Below are 26,677 nucleotides of genomic sequence, written 5' to 3' on the forward strand. Positions count from 1 at the left end.
AATATAAAGCTCTTAATGACCGAGCTCCATTGTAACTCAAAGATCTCATTACAAAGTAGTAAAACCACTGAACATTTTTGTTCGTGAGATTTTTTGTGTCTCTTACCTCTTGCCAGAATTGGAGACATTTTAGACTTCTGAAAATATAAAAAATAACATGCATTGGTGAACAATGTGGCGAGATGCAGTTTATGACATTACGTAAAAAAGACAAAACATAGAGACTGCTGTAATGAGTTTCCAAGGCTGACCTTAGTACTGTCCAGGTACTGTCAAGTATACCGCTGAGCAAAGATAAATGAACTGGGAAGTCAACCTGCTTTTACCAAGCTCAGTCTGCCTAACGGAGAAAGTCTCATCCATCTACAGTAAAATGTGTTCATTTTGACTTTACAGAAACTTTAAAAACAAGGTAAACTGTATAGATAGTACAGTATTTTTGGGTGTAGCCTTGTAGCTTCAATACTGCAGCCTATGCTAGCTGTCACTGGGCGAGAGGCAGGGTAGAGCCTTGACAGGTCCCAGTCTGTCACTGGGCGAGAGGCGGGGTACAGCCTGGACAGGTCCCAGTCTGTCACAGGGCGAGAGGCGGGGTACAGCCTGGACAGGTCCCAGTCTGTCACTGGGCGAGAGGCAGGGTACAGCCTGGACAGGTCCCAGTCTGTCACTGGGCGAGAGGCGGGGTACAGCCTGGACAGGTCCCAGTCTGTCACTGGGCGAGAGGCGGGGTACAGCCTGGACAGGTCCCAGTCTGTCACAGGGCGAGAGGCGGGGTACAGCCTGGACAGGTCCCAGTCTGTCACTGGGCGAGAGGCGGGGTACAGCCTGGACAGGTCCCAGTCTGTCACTGGGCGAGAGGCGGGGTACAGCCTGGACAGGTCCCAGTCTGTCACTGGGCGAGAGGCGGGGTACAGCCTGGACAGGTCCCAGTCTGTCACTGGGCGAGAGGCGGGGTACAGCCTGGACAGGTCCCAGTCTGTCACTGGGCGAGAGGCGGGGTACAGCCTGGACAGGTCCCAGTCTGTCACAGGGCGAGAGGCGGGGTACAGCCTGGACAGGTCCCAGTCTGTCACAGGGCGAGAAGCGGGGTACAGCCTGGACAGGTCCCAGTCTGTCACTGGGCGAGAAGCGGGGCACATCCCTGGACAGGTCCCAGTCTGTCACAGGGCGAGAGGCGGGGCACACCCTGGACAGGTCCCAGTCTGTCACAGGGCGAGAGGCGGGGTACAGCCTGGACAGGTCCCAGTCTGTCACAGGGCGAGAGGCGGGGCACACCCTGGACAGGTCCCAGTCTGTCACAGGGCCACACGGAGACATGCATGTAACACTCCTGTACTATAAAACTCACTTTGGTAAACATCTTCTCACAGTAACAACTTCTTCAAGTTCTTGTTTTGGTGGATTTGATTGTTTCTGAACTGCACTTTTAAGATCTATACAGGTGATGATGTTTTGATCAGGGCTATTTCAAATCCTCTCGGTAATCCATTTTGGATCGTTAAGATGTTTTAGGATCTATATCCTGTGCAGAGACCAGTGCTCAGGTCTCTGCACTGGCTTCCTGTCGCTCAGAGAATAGACTTTAAAACAGCTCTGCTCGTATACAAGTCTCTTCATGGTTATGCGCCAAAGTACATCTCTGACATGTTAGACCCATATGAACCAACTCCGGCTCTGAGAAGCTCAGGGAGGGGTCTCCTGCCTCAGGGAGGGGTCTCCTGCTGGGGCCCAGAGTCAGTATGAAACAAGGTGAGGCTGCGTTTCAGTTTTATGCTCCTAAAATCTGGAACAGTCCTCCAGAAGATGTGAGACAGGCCTCAACTCTGACAATGTTTAAATCCAGGCTAAAAACAGTTCTATTTAGCTGTGCATATGACACCTGAAAGTATTTTATCTGCACTCTTCACTTTTTAATTAATTAATGATTATTTTAATGGGTTTTTAATTTATTTATTTTTTTTATTTATTTTATTTTTTATTTCTTTTTAATAATTTTATTGCCTTCTTGTGATTTTATGTAGCTGTGAAGCACTTTGAATTGCCCTGTGTATGAATTGTGCTCTATAAATAAAATTGCCTTGCCTTGCCTTGTTGAAGTAGAGCTCAATACACAGTTAAACAGCACACTATACTGACTGTAATGTGTGCAATACTGGCAATGTAAAATGTGGGATGTTAAAGCGATACTCCGGAGTAGAATCAACCTGGGGTCATTTGAACCGTGATATCCAGCCAAGTAGCCCACCCGCAGTTTTTTCGATATTGGCTGAACATCAGCTGAGTTACTGAGTTATCCCGAATAGCTTCGTACAAGGGTTAATGGATCCTGGCAGTATCTCCAAAATTACCACACTAAAATCACATGTCATGACACCAAACTTCTACAGTAGTACAAATATGGTCTGTACTCACAAAACGATGCATTTGGAAGTTTGTACATAGTCCAGGAGTTTATTATTATCAACACAAGCCTGATAGCTTCTCTGCAGCTAAAGCTGCGTCGACGTCACTTCTGGGAGCTTCAAAGTAAGTCTGTCACTGGGCGAGAGGCAGGGTACAGCCTGGACAGGTCCCAGTCTGTCACTGGGCGAGAGGAAGGGTACAGCCTGGACAGGTCCCAGTCTGTCACTGGGCGAGAGGCAGGGTACACCCTGGACAGGTCCCAGTCTGTCACTGGGCGAGAGGCAGGGTAGAGCCTTGACAGGTCCCAGTCTGTCACTGGGCGAGAGGCGGGGTACAGCCTGGACAGGTCCCAGTCTGTCACAGGGCGAGAGGCGGGGTACAGCCTGGACAGGTCCCAGTCTGTCACTGGGCGAGAGGCGGGGTACAGCCTGGACAGGTCCCAGTCTGTCACAGGGCGAGAGGCGGGGTACACCCTGGACAGGTCCCAGTCTGTCACAGGGCGAGAGGCGGGGTACACCCTGGACAGGTCCCAGTCTGTCACAGGGCGAGAGGCGGGGTACACCCTGGACAGGTCCCAGTCTGTCACAGGGCGAGAGGCGGGGTACACCCTGGACAGGTCCCAGTCTGTCACAGGGCGAGAGGCGGGGTACACCCTGGACAGGTCCCAGTCTGTCACAGGGCGAGAGGCGGGGTACACCCTGGACAGGTCCCAGTCTGTCACAGGGCGAGAGGCGGGGCACACCCTGGACAGGTCCCAGTCTGTCACAGGGCCACACGGAGACATGCATGTAACACTCCTGTACTATAAAACTCACTTTGGTAAACATCTTCTCACAGTAACAACTTCTTCAAGTTCTTGTTTTGGTGGATTTGATTGTTTCTGAACTGCACTTTTAAGATCTATACAGGTGATGATGTTTTGATCAGGGCTATTTCAAATCCTCTCGGTAATCCATCCATTGGTGAACAATGTGGCGAGATGCAGTTTATGACATTACGTAAAAAAGACAAAACATAGAGACTGCTGTAATGAGTTTCCAAGGCTGACCTTAGTACTGTCCAGGTACTGTCAAGTATACCGCTGAGCAAAGATAAATGAACTGGGAAGTCAACCTGCTTTTACCAAGCTCAGTCTGCCTAACGGAGAAAGTCTCATCCATCTACAGTAAAATGTGTTCATTTTGACTTTACAGAAACTTTAAAAACAAGGTAAACTGTATAGATAGTACAGTATTTTTGGGTGTAGCCTTGTAGCTTCAATACTGCAGCCTATGCTAGCTGTCACTGGGCGAGAGGCAGGGTAGAGCCTTGACAGGTCCCAGTCTGTCACTGGGCGAGAGGCGGGGTACAGCCTGGACAGGTCCCAGTCTGTCACAGGGCGAGAGGCGGGGTACAGCCTGGACAGGTCCCAGTCTGTCACTGGGCGAGAGGCAGGGTACAGCCTGGACAGGTCCCAGTCTGTCACTGGGCGAGAGGCGGGGTACAGCCTGGACAGGTCCCAGTCTGTCACTGGGCGAGAGGCGGGGTACAGCCTGGACAGGTCCCAGTCTGTCACTGGGCGAGAGGCGGGGTACAGCCTGGACAGGTCCCAGTCTGTCACTGGGCGAGAGGCGGGGTACAGCCTGGACAGGTCCCAGTCTGTCACAGGGCGAGAGGCGGGGTACAGCCTGGACAGGTCCCAGTCTGTCACAGGGCGAGAAGCGGGGTACAGCCTGGACAGGTCCCAGTCTGTCACTGGGCGAGAAGCGGGGCACATCCCTGGACAGGTCCCAGTCTGTCACAGGGCGAGAGGCGGGGCACACCCTGGACAGGTCCCAGTCTGTCACAGGGCGAGAGGCGGGGTACAGCCTGGACAGGTCCCAGTCTGTCACAGGGCGAGAGGCGGGGTACACCCTGGACAGGTCCCAGTCTGTCACTGGGCGAGAAGCGGGGCACATCCCTGGACAGGTCCCAGTCTGTCACAGGGCGAGAGGCGGGGCACACCCTGGACAGGTCCCAGTCTGTCACTGGGCGAGAGGCGGGGTACAGCCTCGACAGGTCCCAGTCTGTCACTGGGCGAGAGGCAGGGTACAGCCTCGACAGGTCCCAGTCTGTCACTGGGCGAGAGGCGGGGTACAGCCTGGACAGGTCCCAGTCTGTCACTGGGCGAGAGGCAGGGTACACCCTGGACAGGTCCCAGTCTGTCACAGGGCAAGAGGCGGGGTACAGCCTGGACAGGTCCCAGTCTGTCACTGGGCGAGAGGCGGGGCACACCCTGGACAGGTCCCAGTCTGTCACTGGGCGAGAGGAAGGGTACAGCCTGGACAGGTCCCAGTCTGTCACTGGGCGAGAGGCAGGGTACACCCTGGACAGGTCCCAGTCTGTCACTGGGCGAGAGGCAGGGTAGAGCCTTGACAGGTCCCAGTCTGTCACTGGGCGAGAGGCGGGGTACAGCCTGGACAGGTCCCAGTCTGTCACAGGGCGAGAGGCGGGGTACAGCCTGGACAGGTCCCAGTCTGTCACTGGGCGAGAGGCGGGGTACAGCCTGGACAGGTCCCAGTCTGTCACAGGGCGAGAGGCGGGGTACACCCTGGACAGGTCCCAGTCTGTCACTGGGCGAGAGGCGGGGTACACCCTGGACAGGTCCCAGTCTGTCACAGGGCGAGAGGCGGGGTACACCCTGGACAGGTCCCAGTCTGTCACAGGGCGAGAGGCGGGGTACACCCTGGACAGGTCCCAGTCTGTCACAGGGCGAGAGGCGGGGTACACCCTGGACAGGTCCCAGTCTGTCACAGGGCGAGAGGCGGGGCACACCCTGGACAGGTCCCAGTCTGTCACAGGGCGAGAGGCGGGGTACACCCTGGACAGGTCCCAGTCTGTCACAGGGCGAGAGGCGGGGCACACCCTGGACAGGTCCCAGTCTGTCACAGGGCCACACGGAGACATGCATGTAACACTCCTGTACTATAAAACTCACTTTGGTAAACATCTTCTCACAGTAACAACTTCTTCAAGTTCTTGTTTTGGTGGATTTGATTGTTTCTGAACTGCACTTTTAAGATCTATACAGGTGATGATGTTTTGATCAGGGCTATTTCAAATCCTCTCGGTAATCCATTTTGGATCGTTAAGATGTTTTAGGATCTATATCCTGTGCAGAGACCAGTGCTCAGGTCTCTGCACTGGCTTCCTGTCGCTCAGAGAATAGACTTTAAAACAGCTCTGCTCGTATACAAGTCTCTTCATGGTTATGCGCCAAAGTACATCTCTGACATGTTAGACCCATATGAACCAACTCCGGCTCTGAGAAGCTCAGGGAGGGGTCTCCTGCCTCAGGGAGGGGTCTCCTGCTGGGGCCCAGAGTCAGTATGAAACAAGGTGAGGCTGCGTTTCAGTTTTATGCTCCTAAAATCTGGAACAGTCCTCCAGAAGATGTGAGACAGGCCTCAACTCTGACAATGTTTAAATCCAGGCTAAAAACAGTTCTATTTAGCTGTGCATATGACACCTGAAAGTATTTTATCTGCACTCTTCACTTTTTAATTAATTAATGATTATTTTAATGGGTTTTTAATTTATTTATTTTTTTTATTTATTTTATTTTTTATTTCTTTTTAATAATTTTATTGCCTTCTTGTGATTTTATGTAGCTGTGAAGCACTTTGAATTGCCCTGTGTATGAATTGTGCTCTATAAATAAAATTGCCTTGCCTTGCCTTGTTGAAGTAGAGCTCAATACACAGTTAAACAGCACACTATACTGACTGTAATGTGTGCAATACTGGCAATGTAAAATGTGGGATGTTAAAGCGATACTCCGGAGTAGAATCAACCTGGGGTCATTTGAACCGTGATATCCAGCCAAGTAGCCCACCCGCAGTTTTTTCGATATTGGCTGAACATCAGCTGAGTTACTGAGTTATCCCGAATAGCTTCGTACAAGGGTTAATGGATCCTGGCAGTATCTCCAAAATTACCACACTAAAATCACATGTCATGACACCAAACTTCTACAGTAGTACAAATATGGTCTGTACTCACAAAACGATGCATTTGGAAGTTTGTACATAGTCCAGGAGTTTATTATTATCAACACAAGCCTGATAGCTTCTCTGCAGCTAAAGCTGCGTCGACGTCACTTCTGGGAGCTTCAAAGTAAGATGAGGGTTGATCTACTACTGTAGACAACAAAGCAAGGCTGCTCAATTTCTCCATTGATAAAATAATTTCACAACTCTACAACATAAAAATTCATAAAAAAAACATGTAGAATATAGCATATACTTTGTTGTCTACAGTAGTAGATCAACCCTCATCTTACTTTGAAGCTCCCAGATCAAGGAAGTGACGTCGAGTTTAGAGTTTCATAGAGTTTCCTCAATGTATGGGAAACACTGAAAGCCTTGAACGGGGGGTTATTTCTTCAATGTAATCAACTCTGAAGAGTCTAAAAAGTAGACCTCCAGCTGAAACTACACTATAGCAAGGTCAAAGCTAAACTTTCATGCTAAAATATAACAATCAAAGCCACAAAGAATGCCACTTTTAAAATTAGAAATTGCACCACTACAAACCTCCTCCAGTGGCTTTTCCATGCTATCCTCATCTTCAAAATCTTGGCTGTAATGGGGGGAGCCTGTAAGGGCTAAGAGAGGAGGACCTGCATCAGAAACACAGCGAAGCACAGCAAGGTTTGCCCGCTCTTTGTTGTTCTTACCTGGAGACTCTCTGACAATTTCTGTGACTCTGGCTTTGCTTTGATGCTCATCACTCTGCTCCAGTGCTGCTTCCTCTGCTTTCCTACAACGAGAATATGTGTTACCAGTGTCTGGTCAAAGAAAGTAACAAAGAACGCATTCATCTGTCAACCAGGACGTGCCATCTATTCCTGCAGAGAACAGAACCAACAGCATCTAGAACTTGATGGGCCTGGGATTTTTTCAAAGTCTAAAAGATCATTTCATCCATGGGTCTTCTGCATTTCCCCAGAGGTCTAAGATACAGGATAGAAATTAAGCCCAATACTTTATTGGGCAAATTAAGCCCTTAAAATATGTTGTTCGTCCTTTACACTCTTCACTTGCGTCTTGGACCTGCAGTGCCGGGCAGACAGCTTTCTGCAAAGCAGCCAAACCAGGAAGTTAAACTCAGCTGTATTTATGCAAAATTTGTTCATGTTACACATTTCTACAGGTTGTAGGTCATTTTATTTTGGTCTTCAAACGTAAGCGCAGTTGAACAATCAGAGATTAATGTTTTATTGCCCAGATTCAAGGGTAACAGATGTTACTGTTAGCTCGGCGAGTGTTGGCCTATAACAACGCAACCAAGGCCTTATTTGAAGGGTTCCATGCATGGTACATTTAGACTTAAAGCTGCAGTCTGCAACTCTTTTTCAAGCATAATGCCTGGAACTGTCCGGGGATTCTGAAAGTAGTACATTAAATACCCCAATACAAAAAAAAAAAAAAAAAAAAAAAAAAAAAAAAAAAAGTTCTCTAGGTCCCCTATATATCTCTAGGTCCCTCCAAAGCCAGCAGGTTTGTTTACAAAATTGCAGACTGGACCGGTAAAAGGTAACCAATCAGGTTACGAGCTGGGCAGGGACAAGGTAGGCTCGTCCCCACGCTTATTTATCTGGACTATTGAACTTCATTACGGGCTTGTCTACTTACTGTGTCTTCCATGATCGCAAATGACAGGTGAGTTGATGAATGAGGAGTCCTGTACGCGCATCTGGCGTGCACGTAGACGTGCACGAGTTCTCATGTGTTTTGATGGGGCGGGACAGGAAGTTGAATAACTTTTTATTTTTCGGTTAAAAAATAAGCATTTCTTGCATTTTGCGACTACGGAGGTCACCGTTTTCAACTTCAAGCGTTCTGATAGATCATGTAAACTCTTAAAATGCCAAAAATTAGGACTTTACGTATGACAACAACAAATCCTGCAGACTGCAGCTTTAAGATATGGCCGAGTATTAGCCTGGGAATTCCCATGCTGCTTTGCGCGCGATTTCATTCACACTGCAAAGTCAGCCTGGAAACCACCGCCCTTATTTTTGCCTGAGTTAGGGAACCAATCACAGAACGGGGGGGGGCAGCAAGACGATGACGACGTCTATGCGCGATACCAAAGCTTGTAGAGTGTTAATCCAACATGGCAGCGGACACAATGTTACCGTTCGATGCAGCCTTAGAAAGTGTTTTACGTAGCTTAGAACGCAAGTTTTCTTTTATTTTATATATTTTTTTCTTTTTCTTCCTCGTCGAATTTCTGTCGTTCTACATAAGTCATCTGGTATAAGTGATACAATTGGCTATGAATCGCGCGCAAAGCAGCATGGGAAGAACCAGACGCCATTTGATAGACATTCGTATTGCCCAATAAACCGCTCTAGGCATTCGTAAACCACGCCTCAAATACGAGAAAATGCACACCTAGTTCCCAGACCACCATCTCATCGAGATGTGGACACGTCAGCCAGGCTAGCCGAGTATCACTGTAACTTAAATAGGTGTAGCATAAGTTGGTCAAAAAATTCAACAGACCTGCAGTTGAGAATTTTTGAACTGGTTTTAAAAACATCAGATCACGGAACTGTTGTGACTATGTTAATGATGCACTGATTTCAGTTTTCCAAGCTGTGCTCTGGCCTGGGGATAAGGGAGACCTGCAGGTTGGTCTGTTGGCTTCACACTTATAGTGCTGTATCTGACTGAATCTGAAGATATTTTTCAGGAGAACGTTTCAAAGAATAGTGTAGGGCTTAAGGGACTAAGTAGAACCACATTCATGGACAATTTTGACTTATTTGTTCCCAGTGAATTTTCCATGCATGTGGCTACTGTCGCTCCATGAGTTGTGGTAACTCTCCAATCATTGTTGTAAAGATTTCAGGCACTACTGCAAATTTCCTGTGGCACCACTTTAACACGTTTAACACACCACGTAAATACATTCAAATAATTGGAAGAAAAAAAACTTACATTTCAGCATCTAGTCAAAGTAACAACTCAACAAGAACCAAGAACATGAAGATGGCATCATAACATTTTAGTCTGTTACTGTATCCAGAGAGGGGGTCCCAATGTGATGGGACTGACCTGTTACGGGGTACTTTTCTTTTCCTTTAAATCAGAGGAGATACTGTGTATTACACAACGTCTGCTTTCGTACCTGAGGTCAGTGGCGACGGTAGAACTGGTTGAGTCCAACTCTCTGTTCAGCTTGGCATAATCTACAGTTGATGAAGCTCCTGCCTCTAGCTGAGCAAAGAACCTGTCTTTCTCCTCTTCCTCATCCAGAGTGTCTAAGCCCACACTGGTCGCGTTTACAGTTGGTGTCATCGCTGATCCTGCACTTGCATGTAAAGTCAGCACAAATGGAAAGTACAACTGTAACAGTTCTGAAGAAACACAACAGTCTAAGGATGGAGAAGAAGCATATTCCAACTATATACACACCAAGGGCGTAAGTTTGCATAGGGACCATAGGGACAAGTCACACCAAAGTTTGGGGAAGACAGAGTTGTCCCTACCAATATTTTTGATAATATTCTAATAACATTTTTTTTTTTTTTTTTACATAATGCATTAAATATAATATTTTTCACAAACTCATTCGTAGTATTAAGCATTTGTAGAGAACTATTTTTCCAACGTGCCCTCTCGTCGCAATGTTCAGTGTAACCTGCATTACAACAGTTAGATATGCTGCCATTTGATTGGCTGAAGGGTCAGCACACCTCTCGTCACCGCTCTCGACGAGGAGACGCGCTGTAGTGATGGGCACAGCAGCTCTTTTAGATGAACTGAATCATTAGAATCAGTTCACTAAAAAGATTCGTTCACCGAATCGTTCAGTGCTTGGCGGGAGAAGCCTGCGACTCCGACCCACCTAACTGATACACGGCTGAACGGTTCATGTTTCAGTTTAGTTCACAGCTTCCGGGACCGGGAGATGAGAGTGTTGTGGCTGTGTTGCTTTGACAAACACGTTTGTAAAAATAAATGAGTCCTAAAATTAATAAATAAAAAGTATTCAAGTATGCAACTAAATGTTGGGTTTATTATAGGAAATAGGCTAAAATCACATTACAAATAACAAGGTGTTATGGTGGTTTTTTTCTCTCTATTTTTGAATTATAAACAAAGTTGGTTCCATAAAGCCTAAATCTTGGCTATTCCTGTAATATTTAAACGTTTTTTCTAATAAGTTTCAAAAGTGTAATACATATAGTCATCAGATAGGCTCTACATTTTATTCATTGATGCATTATTTTGAAATACATTCAGGAAACTCAGAGATCCAGTCCAGATGTAGTTCAGCTTGTGGAAGCAGCAGCTGGCCCGTCAGGGCTTCAGTTGATAAAGTATTTCCTTGTTCAGCATAATTCAGAGACTTTTTTTACTTTTTTTTCCCTGTGTGTGTGTCAGGGGAGGGGAGTGTCCCTACCAAAGCTAGAGTGATTTAGGTTTAAAGGTTTGCAGTAGGTTAGACAAAGTAGTTTTCCCATCAAATGTGCAACGTCTACAAAACTTTTTTGTAAAATCTGATTAAATGGCCTGTCTGGAGTCCTTACTACCCTTTGTTTATGGTAAATAAATATCAAGAAATCTACTTGAAAAAAAAAGGTAACCTTAACTTCAAAATGCTTGAAAAATAATCTTATTTTCTAAAGTTATTTCTGCAGTAGTCCATTAAATTGTTCAGATGTCCACAGATACACGGCCAACACCTAAAAATAGGTCGGTAAGCGCACTTTTAATCGTGCTACTACAACAAAATCTAAACACACAGCTAAACATGAGCCACAGCTGGCCAACTAACTAAAGGACATACTTATTAAATCCAGAGCAGGGCCCAGATAATATAAAGTTTAGTGATTAAAATGTCTCAATAGAACCTCCCATTGTCAACCACTGACATCCTGAACTGCAGTGCTCCATAAAACATTGCCAAACACACTGGTTCATGTCTATTATATCAGAAAACAAGCAAAAGTGGCTAATCAATGTGTCATTTTATGAAAACTGTCTTTAACCACAGATGGGTATTACTCAGTTGTTCACTTGTGATGGATTCATCCCGTCTCTGTACCGTTTCTGCTGAGCAAAGCCGCTTCAAGACTTTCATCCCTCAAACACGCATCCCCTGGATCCTCATCCTCTTCTCGAATAGAAAGAGACTTCCTCAAAGACTTTCTGAAAGATCCTGACAGGATTCCACATAAGGGAAGTCAGAGAAAACAGAACAATAAGCCTTGCGTAGTTACTGTGGGACATGTAGGTCACACCAGTGGATCTAAAGAGAGGTTAACATCATTGAACAAACCATTTACATATTTATGGTATTTATTACTCTTATGTCAACAATTAGCCCTGCTTTCACATAAACATTGTTAATACAGCTTTTAAGGAATACAAAGACAAAGTTTACGAACAACTATTTAAGGCTCATCTCATTTGTCTAACTTGTGTCTCGTCTCCTCTCTCCTCCACCCATCTGGCTGTGGGTTAGGGTAACCCAGGATACCCCTCACAGCCAAACATTGAAGGATGTCTTGATTCCTAAACTCAGTGCATGCTTACTGAAGGCTATAAGAGATGATACACTGCTGTATCCCCGATGGGAATTATTGTCTGGCTAGTTAATCCTACACTGTAAACTGAGTTAAAAGTCACATCTATTCTATACTGTCACACACTTACTGGTCAGCTGACCAAAATAAATAAATAAAGCTGTACACTGCAACAAAACTATGGTTAGATGATGCAGCTGTGTCAAATATTATATGACATTTTCTTAAATCACAACTCTGGTGAGAGACTAAAGCACCTTTCACACTGAGACCCACTACCATCGCGGGTCCAAATTACTTCGTGTCGCCGGAAGCAAAGTTCAGGGGGCGTTGCCTAGTGGCAGAGCGTCACACGAAACACATAAAATGCTGGGCGTGTACAATGACGTAGGCACAAGCCATGCGTCGGAGGTAGGGTTAAATACACCTGTCTGCATCAAATTTTTCAAACCAACGATGGCGGGACACCTTGAGGACTTGTTTTTGCAAGTGTATATGCAGTTCATGGAGATGTTATTTTACGGGGTGTGGATGGTCACAACGTGGGATGCCGTCGAAGAACATATGCGGAGAATACAAGAGCACTATAGTGTCCAAGTTGAGAAAATCCATCGACAATTCAAAGTAGAAGAACGCGAACAGCCAGCCCTTCCAGCAGAGGTCCATCTTTCACTGTCCCCGACATGTGGCGGTAAAAAACGTCCTCTGCTCAGAGGCTGAGGAGCTCGCGGACCTCCTTGTCTCCCCAGTTGGCCATCTTCAAAAATGTCTCGAACTTGATGTAAAACAGAGTGAAACTTGTCCTCACCTTTCGCTGTTGTTCTGAATCAGCTGTCCATCCTGTCTTTTAAACTCCTCACGTCACGCCACGCCCACGTCCAACCCGCGTCAATTGCTTTCACATCAAATTCGGCAAAAAGACTACGGTCTGACGCGACTCGAATGGCGAATTGAGTTGACACGCCAGCCCGGGTCGTCAGTGTGAAAGGAACAGTGGACACGCTAAATTCGCAAATTAAATGCGGGTTCTTCCTCAGTGTGAAAGGGGCTTAAGACTCAAGGAGAGCAGTAAAGTGAAGAAATCAAGTGTGTGACATAAAGTAAGATGGTTAACACTCTATGATGTACACTTTCCCAAAACCCCCTACTGCCACCCAGTGGGTTTTATTCAAAATGCACCCATCCACTGGGCATTTGCTGACTAAACCTACAGGTTTGTTCTTTTACCAAAGCCAAGTTAAACACAGTTTGGTTTAAAATGTCTAACCAAATTATTTACAACATCACCACAAACATCTTCCCCTGGTTAATGAGGCAGACAGGACAAACAACTTAAACAGACTCAGACACATAACACAGCTCATGAGAGACACAAACACACGATAAGAAGAGACACAGCAGGACTACAACACTGCTAAGGGACTAACAGGGCTCTGGGGGGGTTGTGTTAACGTTACCATTATCACTGTCCCCCTGGGAAAGACCATCAGAGCTAGCTGGTTGAGTGTCACCAGTTTCATCAGGATTACTCTCTCCTGACAAAGAGTGGAGGTTTTCCTGAGTGGGACTCCTCATACTTTCTGACCGCGAGTCATCTGATGAAGCTATGTGTCGTTCCACAGTTTGGGAAATGCCCAAAGGCTGAATGGGTTTACCTGGAGCCTTGGAGCGAGGTTTGGGGACAGGCTTATGGAATGGCTCCCTGCTGACAACTTTGCACAGCAAGAAGAGAGAGAGGGTAGGTCAATTGGTGCTGGATGCAGTTGAATCCAATATAGTTTGAATGTAACGTCTGAACTACACAATTCATTCATCTTCACACTCTGGCCACTGTTCATTCCATTTTACAGCAGCTATGACGGAGTTGCAACTAAAATGATCCCTGCTGCTCTGACAGTAAACAGCAAGAAGCTGCGGCTGCCACCACCGTGACTGCTAGTTGAACACGAGCAACACACAGAGCAGGAAAGTGGTCCTTACCAGGCAGTAAAATTGGGTAAATATAACCACATACGAACAGCACATTACATATTGCACTGTCAAATCAGTTTTCAGAAGCATTGTGGGAAAAACTACATACCACCCATGATTCAACAGCCTGCAGGACCCCCTTTGAACAACAACTAAAGTATAACGTTACCAGTTTCTCACATGGTTTTTGGGATAATTCTCCTTTTGCATGACCCAGTTTGGTTCAATTCAATTAATTTTTATTTATATAGCGCCAAATACAACAAATGTCATCTCAAGGCACTTAGATAATAAAGTCCAATTCAAGCCAATTGGAATTCAATTAATTGTAATCATAATCATTCATAAAATAATCCAATTCGTTCATATAGAGCCAATTCAAAAACAGTTTCCTAGCTAAGGAAACCAACAGATTGCACTGAAACTTTTTTTTTTTTTTTCGGTCCAATCTCCCGTGGTTAAGCATTAGTTGTCAGACAAATGTCCTCAGATCTTACTCGAGAAAACTTTGGTATACAAAGAAGTTCATAGACTCAATAGCCGCTTTCAGACAGAGCCGTTCTAAGAACGCACTTATAAGAGCGTTGCTCTAAGAACGGTCCTCCTCAAATTTCGTTCCGATAACTGCCCTTCCCCAGGGGAACTGTTTCAGTTTGCATTCGCACATGAGTCGGGACTGATGCGGCCAGTGTTCGAATTATCCACCGGGCTTCGGGGGGGTCGGACTTTTTGCGGATGAATTGATGACGTCGTCCCCCCCCCCCCCCCCCCCCAAAAAAAAATATCATGATAATATCATGATATGCAAACACAACAATACGTTCTCATTTGCAAACTCCCTACTAGAGCCTCATATGAATCAAGTGACCACGTTCGCGGGAAGATCATATCAAAGCACTCGTCTCCGTAAACTCCGTGTTGCCAGATTGGGCTGTTTTGGATGACCGTCTGCGGGTAAAAATGGGTATTGGGCGAGTTTTTCTGTATCTGTATATGGCTCTATGGCCATAGAAATAAATAGAATTCAGTTTAGACTGGTTTAGTTTAGATTTAGTGCCTCCAGGCGGGGTTTGAGCATGTTTGGAAATCATCTGGCAACCCTGCAAAATCTGCGCTGAGCAGGTGAATTCAGTTCAAATCTGCACGCAGCACTGTCAAGTTCAACCACCTAGCCAAAGTTTGTCTCACACACGTTGCTGCAGCAGGACGTTGCTAACTTTCCAGTTAGCAACAAGCACAGCAGCAGAACCAACACATGCAGAATAATACATGAATATTAAACCTAGCGACGACCCAACTTCAAACAGCTGTATGGCTTACCAAAAGCTCACTTGCAAACTAGCAACTAGCCTACATTATGTAGTGCCCATGAGACGCAATCAAGAAATGTCAATCAGCAAAGTGAACCCAATGACGCATACAGAATCAAGCTGTAAATTATCAGACTACAACTGCCAAATTCAACATAGCTTGTAATGTCCGCTGTAAACAGTGTGCGCTTTTCTTGAGATTGAAAAGTGCTATCAGACAGCCCCGTGGTGCTAGTAGTCATGGTATACTGCTAGCTGCTACATGAAATGGCTTCAAACACAGTCAAAATTATGATTGATCCTATATTTGTCACGGCGGACATATGGTAAGGAATCCCATTTTTCCTACCTCTTTGTGGGCATGCTATCCTTTTTGCCTCCTTGCTAGACACAGCTATCCTTGCTTCCTGCTTGGTGGAGTCACACTATCCATTTGCCTTCTTCTAACTTAGTTAAATGATATGATTCCAATTGTGCTTTAAACACATGATAAGCCTTGAACTTTATTTTCTGACATCAAGTATGCTGGTTGGTGTATTCTGGATTAGAGCAGTCCGTCTCTGTCTTTGAACTGAGACTACTTGTGCATGTTGACTCGATGGAATTCCTCTGATGTAGTCCTAGGCTAACTTTTTTCTCATGGGAGAAAGGGAAGGGCGGTCACCTGTCTTGAGTGTTTGTAAGTTCATTAGTCTGATTTGTTAGTTTCATTTAACAAATCACAGGAAACCTCCACCTTGACAGCTTAATTCCACGCGCTCGCATCTCAAACATCATTTTAACGGGCATCAAAACCCTGCATCTCAGTGCTGCCGATGTTTTGGACTATGCGCGAGCTGCCTGCGAACATGCAAAACGCCCGCTGGTGGTACAGTCCATTGAAGGGGTGTTCCAAAACGCATTTTATTTGGTTATTCATAGTACACATTGAAAAATACTAAGTAACAAGACATTTTCAACACCTGATTTATAATATAGTAATAGATAATAGATACATTTTTTCAGTACCCCCCCAAAAGTGTAATTTAGTCCCATTTGGGAGGTATCAAGTCTCAATCGGGGGGGTCAGACCCCCCCAGTACCCCCCGTAATTCGAACACTGGATGTGGCGCAACCGTCTGCGACAGCGACGTGTTACTTTAACATTCAACAACAAAACAAAACAAAACCCGGGAAAAGTAAGGAGAGAAGAAAAAAAAACAAAACACCAAGAAGCTAACATGGAGAGCGGGGAGGCCACCGTGTTCATGGTCTGCATGATGGTGATATTAATCATGGACGATCACATGGGGCGTCTAACATGGAGGCTGGAAGAGCTCACAGAGAGAGTCAGGAGACGCAGGATGGAGCGCAGGCCATACTTCTTGGTTTCATTAAAGCGATACTCCGGAGTAGATTCAACCTGGGGTCATTTGAACCGTGATATCTACAACAAAGTATATGCTATATTCTACATGTTTTTTTTTATGATATTTTATGTTGTAGAGTTGTGAATTTATTTTATCAATGGAGAAATTGAGCAGCCTTGCTTTGTTGTCTACAGTAGTAGATCAACCCTCATCTTACTTTGAAGCTCCCAGAAGTGACGTCGACGCAGCTTTAGCTGCAGAGAAGCTATCAGGCTTGTGTTGATAATAATAAACTCCTGGACTATGTACAAACTTCCAAATGCATCGTTTTGTGAGTACAGACCATATTTGTACTACTGTAGAAGTTTGGTGTCATGGCATGTGATTTTAGTGTGGTAATTTTGGAGATACTGCCAGGATCCATTAACCCTTGTACGAAGCTATTCGGGATAACTCAGTAACTCAGCTGATGTTCAGCCAATATCGAAAAAACTTTGGGTGGGCTACTTGGCTGGATATCACGGTTCAAATGACCCCAGGTAGAATCTACTCCGGAGTATCGCTTTAAGTTTAACTTATTAAACACGCGCAGGTTGTGTCCGTGTCGTATGAGGAAACATTTCAGCCTGACAACATGACAAGGGGCGGAGCTACTGACCACCAAGGGGCGGAGCTACCGACCACCAAACACCTCCGTCAGATGTGTTCCTATAGAACCCAGAACAGACCCAGCTGAGGAGAAGGAGCTAAATGGTTATAGGAACTGAGGGCCGTGGTCCCGAGTTCCTGTATGTCCGAATGCGGGAGAAAACGGCCCCGTTCCTGAAAAGGTTATAGGAACTGCAAAAGGTTCCTACAGTCAGAAAGCGGCTAATAGCTAATAGCCGCTTTCTGACAGACCGTTCTAAGAAAGTAGTTATCAGAACTACCCTCCTCGAATTTCGTTCTGATAACTGTCCTTCCCCAGCGGAACTGTTTCAGTCTGCATTCGCACATGAGTCGAGACCTGATAGGGACTGATGCGCCGCACGCAGCCGTCTGCTTCAGTGACGTGTTAGCCGTTAGCCGTTTAGCGCTACATTCAAACACAAAACAAAACGGTAAAAGTAAGGAGAGTAGAAAAAACACCACCAAGAAGCTAATATGGAGAGCGGGGAGGCCACTGTGTTTATGGTCTGCATGATGGTGATATTAATCATGGACAATCACATCAGGCGTCTAATATCGAGGCTGGAAAAGCTCACAGAGAGAGTCAGGAGACGATACTTTTTTATTTCACGAAGGAAGAAAGGAGAGCAGAGAGCTGCAGACAAATGAGACCAGTGTAAGTTTAACTTATTAAACACCCGCCGGTTGTGTCTGTGTTTTAGAGAGAGGAAACTTTCTGCTGGCATCCTTTCTAAACTAGCAAGTCTTATTCAGTGTTCTTTTAATGGTACTGTCATTAACTGAAATATTAAACATGCTAACTGGGGCCTGTAGAGTCTGAGATGCAGCTCTTGGGTTTTTGACCTTGGGGTGACCTTGCTGGGATGTTCATTCCTGGGAATATTATCAACCGTCTTGAATGTCTTGTAAATAATCTTTCTCACTGTGGGATGACTGACATTAAATTGCTTGGGAAATGTCCTTATAGCCCAGATAAATGGTCAGAAACAATTGCCTCTCTAAAATCACTGCTGATGTCTTTCGTTATTGGCATCATCTTAACACACACCTGAATGCTCGCGACCAACAGAGTGAGGTGGCCAAACTAGTTTGTGATCAATGTCCATTTGATCAGAGGTGCTGAGCTGTTACTTCCCCTCTAAATGTCTCTCAAAGCAGTAAGAGTGAATGTGTCTGTTTGTAACAACTTCTGTATTCTTACTTGTTTTTTGTTAAAAACAGAATGGCACAATGTAACACGCCATGCATAGTTGTATTTTCTAACTTTCACACCTGGAAGGACCTGTATATAAATAATCCTAAGAGATCTTCTATTATCCAGTCCAGGGTAGTCCACATCGTGTTTAATGCTCGTCATACTTCTACGCTTACTACTTGGGGTAGTAACTGTGGTGTCTCACAGTTTCAAGCACCCACATGATTGTTAAGACCTTGTTGTGTGTCACAGCTACAGAGCCTGTGACAATAATGAACTAACAGATGGACTTAGTGTGCACAGGATGTGCACATTAAACAGGCCGATTTTTTTTTCTCCTTCCCGTTTCAGCCTTTTTCCTCCACTACTTTAGAATCAGATACATGACTTAGAATCCATCATGACCAAATCATGAATGTAAAAAATGACTTGGATCAGCTTGGGAATAATTGTCTGTTTAACATGCATTAAGATAAACTAGCTTTATGTCTGGTTACAGAGACCTCTGGAGAGCTCTGTGTTGTTGGACCTTTGGTCATCTTTATCTCACCTTCGTTGATCTCAGGTTGGGACTGTTTGGCTTTGATAAATCTGCGTTTGGGTGACTCTGCTGCAAAGATGTGAAGAGCAGGGCAAAAGAAGAAAAGAGAAGAGAAGAGAACACAAGAGAAGTTTTTCTATCAAAAACAGTAAAGAAGTTTCTGCATTGAAAGTAGTAATTAGAGATTTAGTTATGTTGAAAATTCTTTCGAATGCAAGTTGTACACGCCACGTGTGCTCAAACATTGGCAGCTCCAAACAACGAGGTGACCAAAGTGGATGAACAGTGAAACAACTAGAATGCCTCAGCATTTCCAAACTTTTAGAAAAACATCCTTCAATTTATTCACAGCTTTATTATAGCAACAGGCATTCTCTGAGCCTTTACTTCTCTTTACGGCCTCGGTCCCATCAGTGTTTCGAACCTCTATAGCAGGGGTTCCCAAACTTTTCCATGGCAAGGCCCCCCGAACAGTATTAGCTTCTGGCCGGGGACCCCCTTTGCAAACCACAGACAATGCTACAAAATATGTAAAGAAACATCAACTTTTAGAACGTATTTTCTTTCTTTTCTTCACGGACAGTAGCTTGCTGTGTGAATGCAGCCTGACTAAATGCTCTTCTTTACGTCTGAAGAAGTCTGACGGATGTTTTTGTATCAAGTGATGTTGAAGGTTTTGAACACTCATTTGAGAGGGTCTCCAGACAGAGGACGCATTTCGGGCAATCGTGGCCATTTTTCTGTATGGCTGTAAAGCCAAACTTAATGTATGCTGCTTCGTACTTTCTGATTTTAGTCGGCCAGTTCTTAGGTTTTTTTTGCAGCAGTGTCCTCCACAGCAGGGCTGTTGGTCTGTTCATTCGGTCTCTTCCTAGTAAAAAATCTGTCCATTTTGGCTAAGCTACTTACACGCTAGCTTGAGGAGCAGAGCAGCTTCAGAACAGGCGCAAACCGCCAGGTCTACGATGTTTTGACTGGCAGCCAATCAGAAAGACAAGCATTGCAAATAACATTTCGATATGACATATTATTATAAATTGTATTTTACAATACTGATTAAAAAATGTGACTATTTTTTATAATGATGTGTAAAAAAAATGTATTTTCTATTTTTTTCTTATCTTCCCTCCAATTTTCTGAGGCCCCCTGCCGGCCCCCCAGGGCCTCCACTTTGAAAACCACTGCTCTAGACAACTTGTGACTATATGGAGAGCAATATTTCCAACTGTCTCCAACTGGCTGCTGTGTGTTTAACAAAACACAACTATGACTACAAACATGTGACGATGAGAAGTAATTGCTGTACTAACAGAGGATGCCCTTTGAGAAACAACTGTGTAATGCAACTTCAAATAGAAAGGCAAAGTTTAAACAGTGACACCACACTAGCCTCCTGAAAAAGCCAACAAGCTAACGTACCCAGTGCTGTGCATTATGTTTTAACATCAAGGAATCCTCTCTGATCATTACCTCCCCCCGTTCCTTCACTGCCGCGTTCGTCATCTTGCCACCATGATGATGTTGGTTTCCGATTGGATTTTTGGCTGCTTCTGCCCTGGGGTTGCTTATCAGGACCACCCAAATCCACGGAGTCATCTGAAACAGACTGTCAGAGATAAAGGTTTAAACCAGTACAAACGCAACCTGCTTGGTTCTCTCCCCTCTTCTCTGATGTCAGGCACTCATATTTCTTGCCTCTGACAAGACCCCAGCCACCCCTACCACAGGACAAGAAGAGAAACACAAATTAAGAAAATAATAACTATCAATGATTCATCTACTTTATACATATTCACTTCAGCTGTGTGTGGGAGTCTTGGCAGTGTTCTGTTGTCATTTGTAATCCTTCATGTGTCGCCTCTGCCTTCTGTTTGTGTGTCTTTGGTACTATGCGTCTGCGCTGTGTCTCAATGTCATGATAAGTGTAAATCAAACTTCCCAGGAGGAGCATCTCAAAGTCAAACTCCTGACATTAAAGAGGATGCAAGAGGGTCTACTGCACTCAGCAGGTAAGATAATCTGCTGTATCAGAATGGACAGTACGATAATCCTGATGATCATACTATGGTGTGCTGTAAAACTGCAACGACACTTTCAACACTTTCTGAGATGTTCCATTACCTCTTTTAAAAACTGCTCAAACTGTGCATCCAGATCTTCCTTGGTCAGCCTGTGAGACATAGTGATGATGCTCACTTCACCAGCCAAAAGCAAACAACACAGCTGAAAAATAAATCGATAAAATCAAACTTTAAATGCATAGCAAGTCATTCAAAAAGCAATACCAGAACTTACTTTAAGCACTAAAATCTCAGACAAATGTGCAAATCATCTTAATCACAACATGAAGTCTGGCAATATCTACAATCTATGGCAAAAACTGAAATATGGCATAGCAACTCAACATTAGCAAAAGAAGCACTGGTGTGATCAAATTAATTCAAAATCTATTCTTTTTCTACAGTAAATTACATTACATTACAGTCATTTTGCAGACGCTTTTATCCAAAACGACTTACAATAAGTGCGTTCAACACCGGTAGGCAAAAGAACTTCAGGTCACAAGAAATCATAAGTGCATTTCCTTTCAAAACCAAACAAAGACAATTTAGGAAACAAATAAGTGCGCAAGGAACTAAAACCATAATTGGTATAGCTGAGAAAATGAAAAGTGGGTACCTTCCCACCTTGCCTCTACATACCAACCCATCATAAACCACTAACATTAGGCTATGATGAACAGCTGTGTGAAAGCACCTCATTTTAGTCCCCAAATACTGTCTGCTGGCAGGATAGTCCAGTTCTCAGCCAGGTGCATCTCATTACTTTGTTATTTTTAACCATAAACAACCTTCAATAAAAAAATAGAGTTCATATATGTATCGTTAATATATCAGGGTTAGTTTTATATCAATAATTTCAGACGTGAAATTAAAGGAATGATTTCTTTACATTTTCTTTTCATCCCGTCCTATCTGTGATTTTCTTTTCATTCCATTTAAAACGTTCAAAGAAATAGATCTCTATTACTGTGTTACATGGGACTGACCGGTTTACCGAGCTGACAATTCCCCAAAATATCCGTGTTTATACGCCATTCATATGACATTAGCTGCTCCTGATCTGGAATACTGTTTGCGAACATATTCGGAACACTTCACAATAACCTAACAAATGGAAGGCAGAGTAATACTTCTGGACTTACGAATAACGATTGCCATCTTAAAGTCAATCAATAACAAAACGGGACCTTACAGGTAAATTGCTTAAGATAACGCCATGACTTTCCCGGTAATTATTTAAAAAGTAAAACGGGGAAAAAAAGCTCATAGACTTTAAAAAAAAAAAATGGGCGTTTAAACCCTGGACTCTAAATATCATGCAAAGTTACATAATATCCACTGAAAACTTTTACCAACATGGAACAGTGGCTTCATGTTTTTCATAATAAACCCGTTTTTAAACTCGGTTTTTATTTTTGACGAAGCAGAGCAGGACTTCCGGTGCTTCTCAAGTAGTAGTTAAGTATTCACTTAGCTAGCAACGCTTGCTAGTCGAAAGAGTTAGCCGACTCTTCGCGATATGTGTTGATTTATGTACCCCACTGCAGTTAACGTACGCTTGTCAGACTAACCCGAACAGAACTTACTCAAGAGATTGGACTTTGGCAGCTCCTCCAACTGAACACTTGTTGAAAACATCCTCACTGGTTTGTCTGTTTTGAGCAGCAGTTCCCGCGACATTACGTGGGTAACCAAACTAATTTGATTGGCTACTAAAAAGCGTCATGACAGATTATAACCAATGGGAAATTAGACCATTTGACAAGGCGAAAGATTCCTCTCCCACATACCTTATCAATCTAATATTGTTGCTTGCTAAATTTCATATTCATAAAAGTAAAATAATGCACAGGAAACCACTTTTTGACCTCTTCGTAATAGATGTAAAATTGTATCTTGACTCAATTTCAAATTCAATTAACAAAAAGGCTATAAAAACAATAAGTATTTGGAAAGACTATAACTTATTTTTGTAACTCGCATTTACTTGTGTAATTAATTTTTTTTTTCCTTTTTCCTTTTTTTCTCCCTTCTGTTCTAACAGTTTTCTATCGTTGTATTTTTTTACTATGTTCTTCTTTCATTTTATGTCTTTTGTTCATTACTGTACACTATTTCTTTCATGACTACTGTTACTGTGATATTGTGAAGATAAATAAAGTTTATTAAAAAAAAAAAGACCATTTGAGAAATAGATTTGAGAAAATTAGGCAAATTATTCATAATCGGCCTATGAGATACCCACAGCAGAACTGCTATCAGCCACCACTGACTGGAGCATTATACATACAAACTCTGGCAAGTTATGCGTTGATCACTTGAAGACAATAAGCTTATCTGAGCCATAGGGAGTGTAATTATTGGAAAAGTCTTAATTTGATCTGCTAAATCTACACTAATTCCCCTCGCTGCAAACATCTTCCACACCGTTTCCATACATGCATGACAACCCACCCTGGTTATGAACGAGGCCACAACAACAACACATACCACTGATAGTCCCCCTCTGTCATCATTATTTCCCATGTCACCAAACAGTACCCCCTGCAGTTAATACAAGGACATACCAAGCCCTACCCTGTCAATCCCGGTTATCATCACCACCAGACAAATCTGCAGAAGGACCTCTGGAGTTCATTTTCATAACCTTAAACCGGTGCAGCTACGCAGACCAACTACTCATCCACGTCATAACAGAACTCTGAACATGGCCCTTTTAAACGTCAGGTCACTTTTAAACAAGACATTTATTATTAATGACCTGATTTTAGATAACAATATTGACTGCATGTTTTTAACAGAGACTTGGCTTAGCACAGATGGACCAGCTACACTCCTGGAAGCCTCACCACCTAATTACAAGTTTTCATTTTCATCACGGACTGCTAAAAGAGCAGGAGGCACAGCAACCAGAATCTCAGCAGCATTTTGTTTGAAAAATATTACATTTGAGGAATATACATCTTTCGAATATCACTGCCTTGTTTTTAACAGTCCACAGATCTTATGTTTGACTGTTTACAGGACACGAAAAGATGTCCAACTTTTTTCTCAGATTTTTCAGAGCTGCTCTCAATCATCAATGCCAATTTTAACAGAATTATCATTTTAGGTGATTTTAATTTGCACAATGACAATCAATCAGACACTTGCCTCAGAATTCTTAAATATGCTAAATTGTATGAATTTTATCCAACATGTAACTCAACCTACTCACAATAAAGGTCACATTTTAGATTTAATCATAACTCCCGGTCTTAATGCCAGTACCTCTTCGGTTGTGGATAGGCATCTCTGATCATTCTTGTATCTTATTTTCTGTCAATGGTTTTAATCAAGAAAATATCGCAGAAGGAACCGTGAGGAAGCGCTATCTTACTCCAGAAGTGACTGCAAATTTTATTAATCTTTTAAGCGATAACCCATCCAGCATTTTACCTTCTTCCTGTGATTTTATGGTAAACAATTTCAACACTGAACTTAAATCGATACTGTTGCCCCACTTAAAATGAAAAAGATTAAATCAAATCCAACACCTCCCTGGAAAGATCAAACAATTAAACAACTAAGGAAGGAATGCCGTATAGCAGAGCGGAAATGGAGGAAGACTAACTTAACCAAATTTTCCATGAACAGCTAATCACCTATAACAAGGCAATCAAACATGCAAGACAGTCCTACTTTTCAAATTTAAGCAATGACAACAATAACAACCCTAAAATTAGATTTTCATTGTTAATCCTATTTTTCAATTTAAATAATTGTTTGTCCAGTGAGAGATGTGGGGAATTTGCAGTACATTTCAGAGACAAAATCGACAACATCAGATCAGATCTCGTTCAGCTCCAGTCAGCCCAGAACCTGGTCTCAGAGCATGTGTCTGTATGTGAGGAAACACAAGAAAGTTTTGTCCTGGTTGATGCTGAAATGCTTAGTAAAGTCATTTCTCAACTAAAACCATCAACCTCTTTTTTTTAAATCAGTTTATGGGTCTTTAGATGGAGATTTATTGACCATCATTTCCCTTCGGATGGGTGTTTTTCCTTCTGCTTTTAAGACCACGTTGGTTAAACCCCTTCCAAAGAGAAATGGCTTGGATGTTTTAGACCCCAATAATTACAGACCAGTATCCATTCTGCCTTTTTAAGTAATATTTTAGAGAAGCTTGTTTTTAATTAGCTGAATGATTTTATCATCTCCAAAAATATCCATGAGAAATTCCAATCTGGTTTTAGAGTTAAACATAGTACAGAGACTGCACTTGTTAAGGTTGTGAATCACCTTAGATATAACCTTGACATGAGAAAACTTGCAGTCCTTGTTCTATTAGACTTAAAAAAAAATCAAAATCAAATTTATTTATATAGCACATTTCATGTACAAACAATTCAAAGTGCTTTACATAAAATAAAAGCATTGCAGCAGGGAGTGGAAGAAGCATTAAAATACATAAAATAATATAAAGAGAAACAAATAAAATAATTTAAATGACTTTAAAAACAAGCAACAGTCCAGATAAGTTCAAAGATATCATGCAGATTTCATACATAGACACATGAGAACAGAAATGTTTTTAACCTGGATTTAAAAATGTCTCCCTTTGGTGAAAGTTTAATCTCCACTGGCAGTTTGTTTCATTTGTTTGCAGCATAACAGCTAAATGCTGCTTCTCCATGTTTAGTCTGGACTCTGGACTGGACCAGCTGACCTGAGTCCTTGGATCTAAGAGCTCTGCTGGGTTTATATTCTCTGAACATATCACAGATGTGTTTTGGGCCTAAACCGTTCTGGGATTTGTAAACCATCAGCAGGCTTTTAAAATCTATTCTGTGACTGACTGGAAGCCAGAGTAAAGATTTTAAAGCTGCTGTGATGTGTTCAGATCTCTTAGTCCGGGTTAAAACTCCAGCAGCAGCGTTCTGGATGAGCTGCAGATGTTTAATGCTCTTTTTGGGAAGTCCAGTTAAAAGAGCGTTACAGTAATGGAGTCTACTGGAGATGAATGCATGGATGAGTTTCTCCTGGTCTTTTTGGGAGAGGAAACCTTTAATTCTGTTGATGTTTCTGAGATGGTAAAAAGCTGCCTTGGTGACAGCTTTGATGTGGCTGCTGAAAGTCAGATCTGAGTCTATCAACACTCCGAGGTTACCAACTCGCTCAGTGATTGTAAGGTCCCGAGTCTCAAGATATTTACCAACGCTGACCCTCTTCTCTTTGTTCCCAAACAGAATGATCTTAGTTTGGTCTTCATTTAATTGTAGAAAATTCTCTCTCATCCAGGTGTTTACTTCCTCCAGACACTGACACAGTACGTCGGCTGGGCTGCAGTCGTCCGGTGACAGAGACACATAAAGTTGTGTATTGTCTGCATAACTGTGATAATTGATGTTAAAATTCTGCAATATCCGACCCAAAGGGAGCATATACAAGTTAAACAGAAGAAGTCCAAGAATTGACCCCTGGGGGACTCCACAAGTCATGGCCACTCGCTCAGATTCATAGCTGCCAATTGTAACAAAATAACTTAGAACACAGTAGTGAGATCTTTAACCAGGTCTTCTCTTTAACACTTGCCCTGTCCGGGGGTTCAGTCAATGAGCTCGTCAGTAGCTTC

General features: G+C 43.5%; 1 protein-coding gene across 2 annotated transcripts in view; it reads right to left on the bottom strand.

The window, feature by feature from the left end:
- cep162 (centrosomal protein 162) overlaps positions 1–22,745 on the bottom strand; it is a 57,817-nt gene extending 35,072 nt beyond the window's left edge. The window contains exons 1-9 of one of the 2 annotated variants that reach the window (XM_075464660.1): positions 22,650–22,745; positions 21,122–21,223; positions 20,471–20,606; positions 19,010–19,069; positions 11,485–11,598; positions 9,562–9,739; positions 7,100–7,182; positions 6,957–7,027; positions 107–137 (exon numbers count right to left, since the gene is read on the bottom strand). In XM_075464660.1, coding sequence (XP_075320775.1) covers positions 107–137; positions 6,957–7,027; positions 7,100–7,182; positions 9,562–9,739; positions 11,485–11,598; positions 19,010–19,069; positions 20,471–20,606; positions 21,122–21,181 — 733 coding nt within the window. In that variant the 5' untranslated portion in view covers positions 21,182–21,223; positions 22,650–22,745. Of the gene's footprint in view, positions 1–106; positions 138–6,956; positions 7,028–7,099; positions 7,183–9,561; positions 9,740–11,484; positions 11,599–13,422; positions 13,775–19,009; positions 19,070–20,470; positions 20,607–21,121; positions 21,224–22,649 lie in introns of those variants that run through there. The other variant, XM_075464661.1, reaches the window with a different exon arrangement.
- Between the last annotated feature and the right edge of the window lie 3,932 nt (positions 22,746–26,677).

The sequence above is a fragment of the Odontesthes bonariensis genome, chromosome 5 (assembly GCF_027942865.1).
Source record: "Odontesthes bonariensis isolate fOdoBon6 chromosome 5, fOdoBon6.hap1, whole genome shotgun sequence".
Classification (NCBI taxonomy): Eukaryota; Metazoa; Chordata; class Actinopteri; order Atheriniformes; family Atherinopsidae; genus Odontesthes; species Odontesthes bonariensis.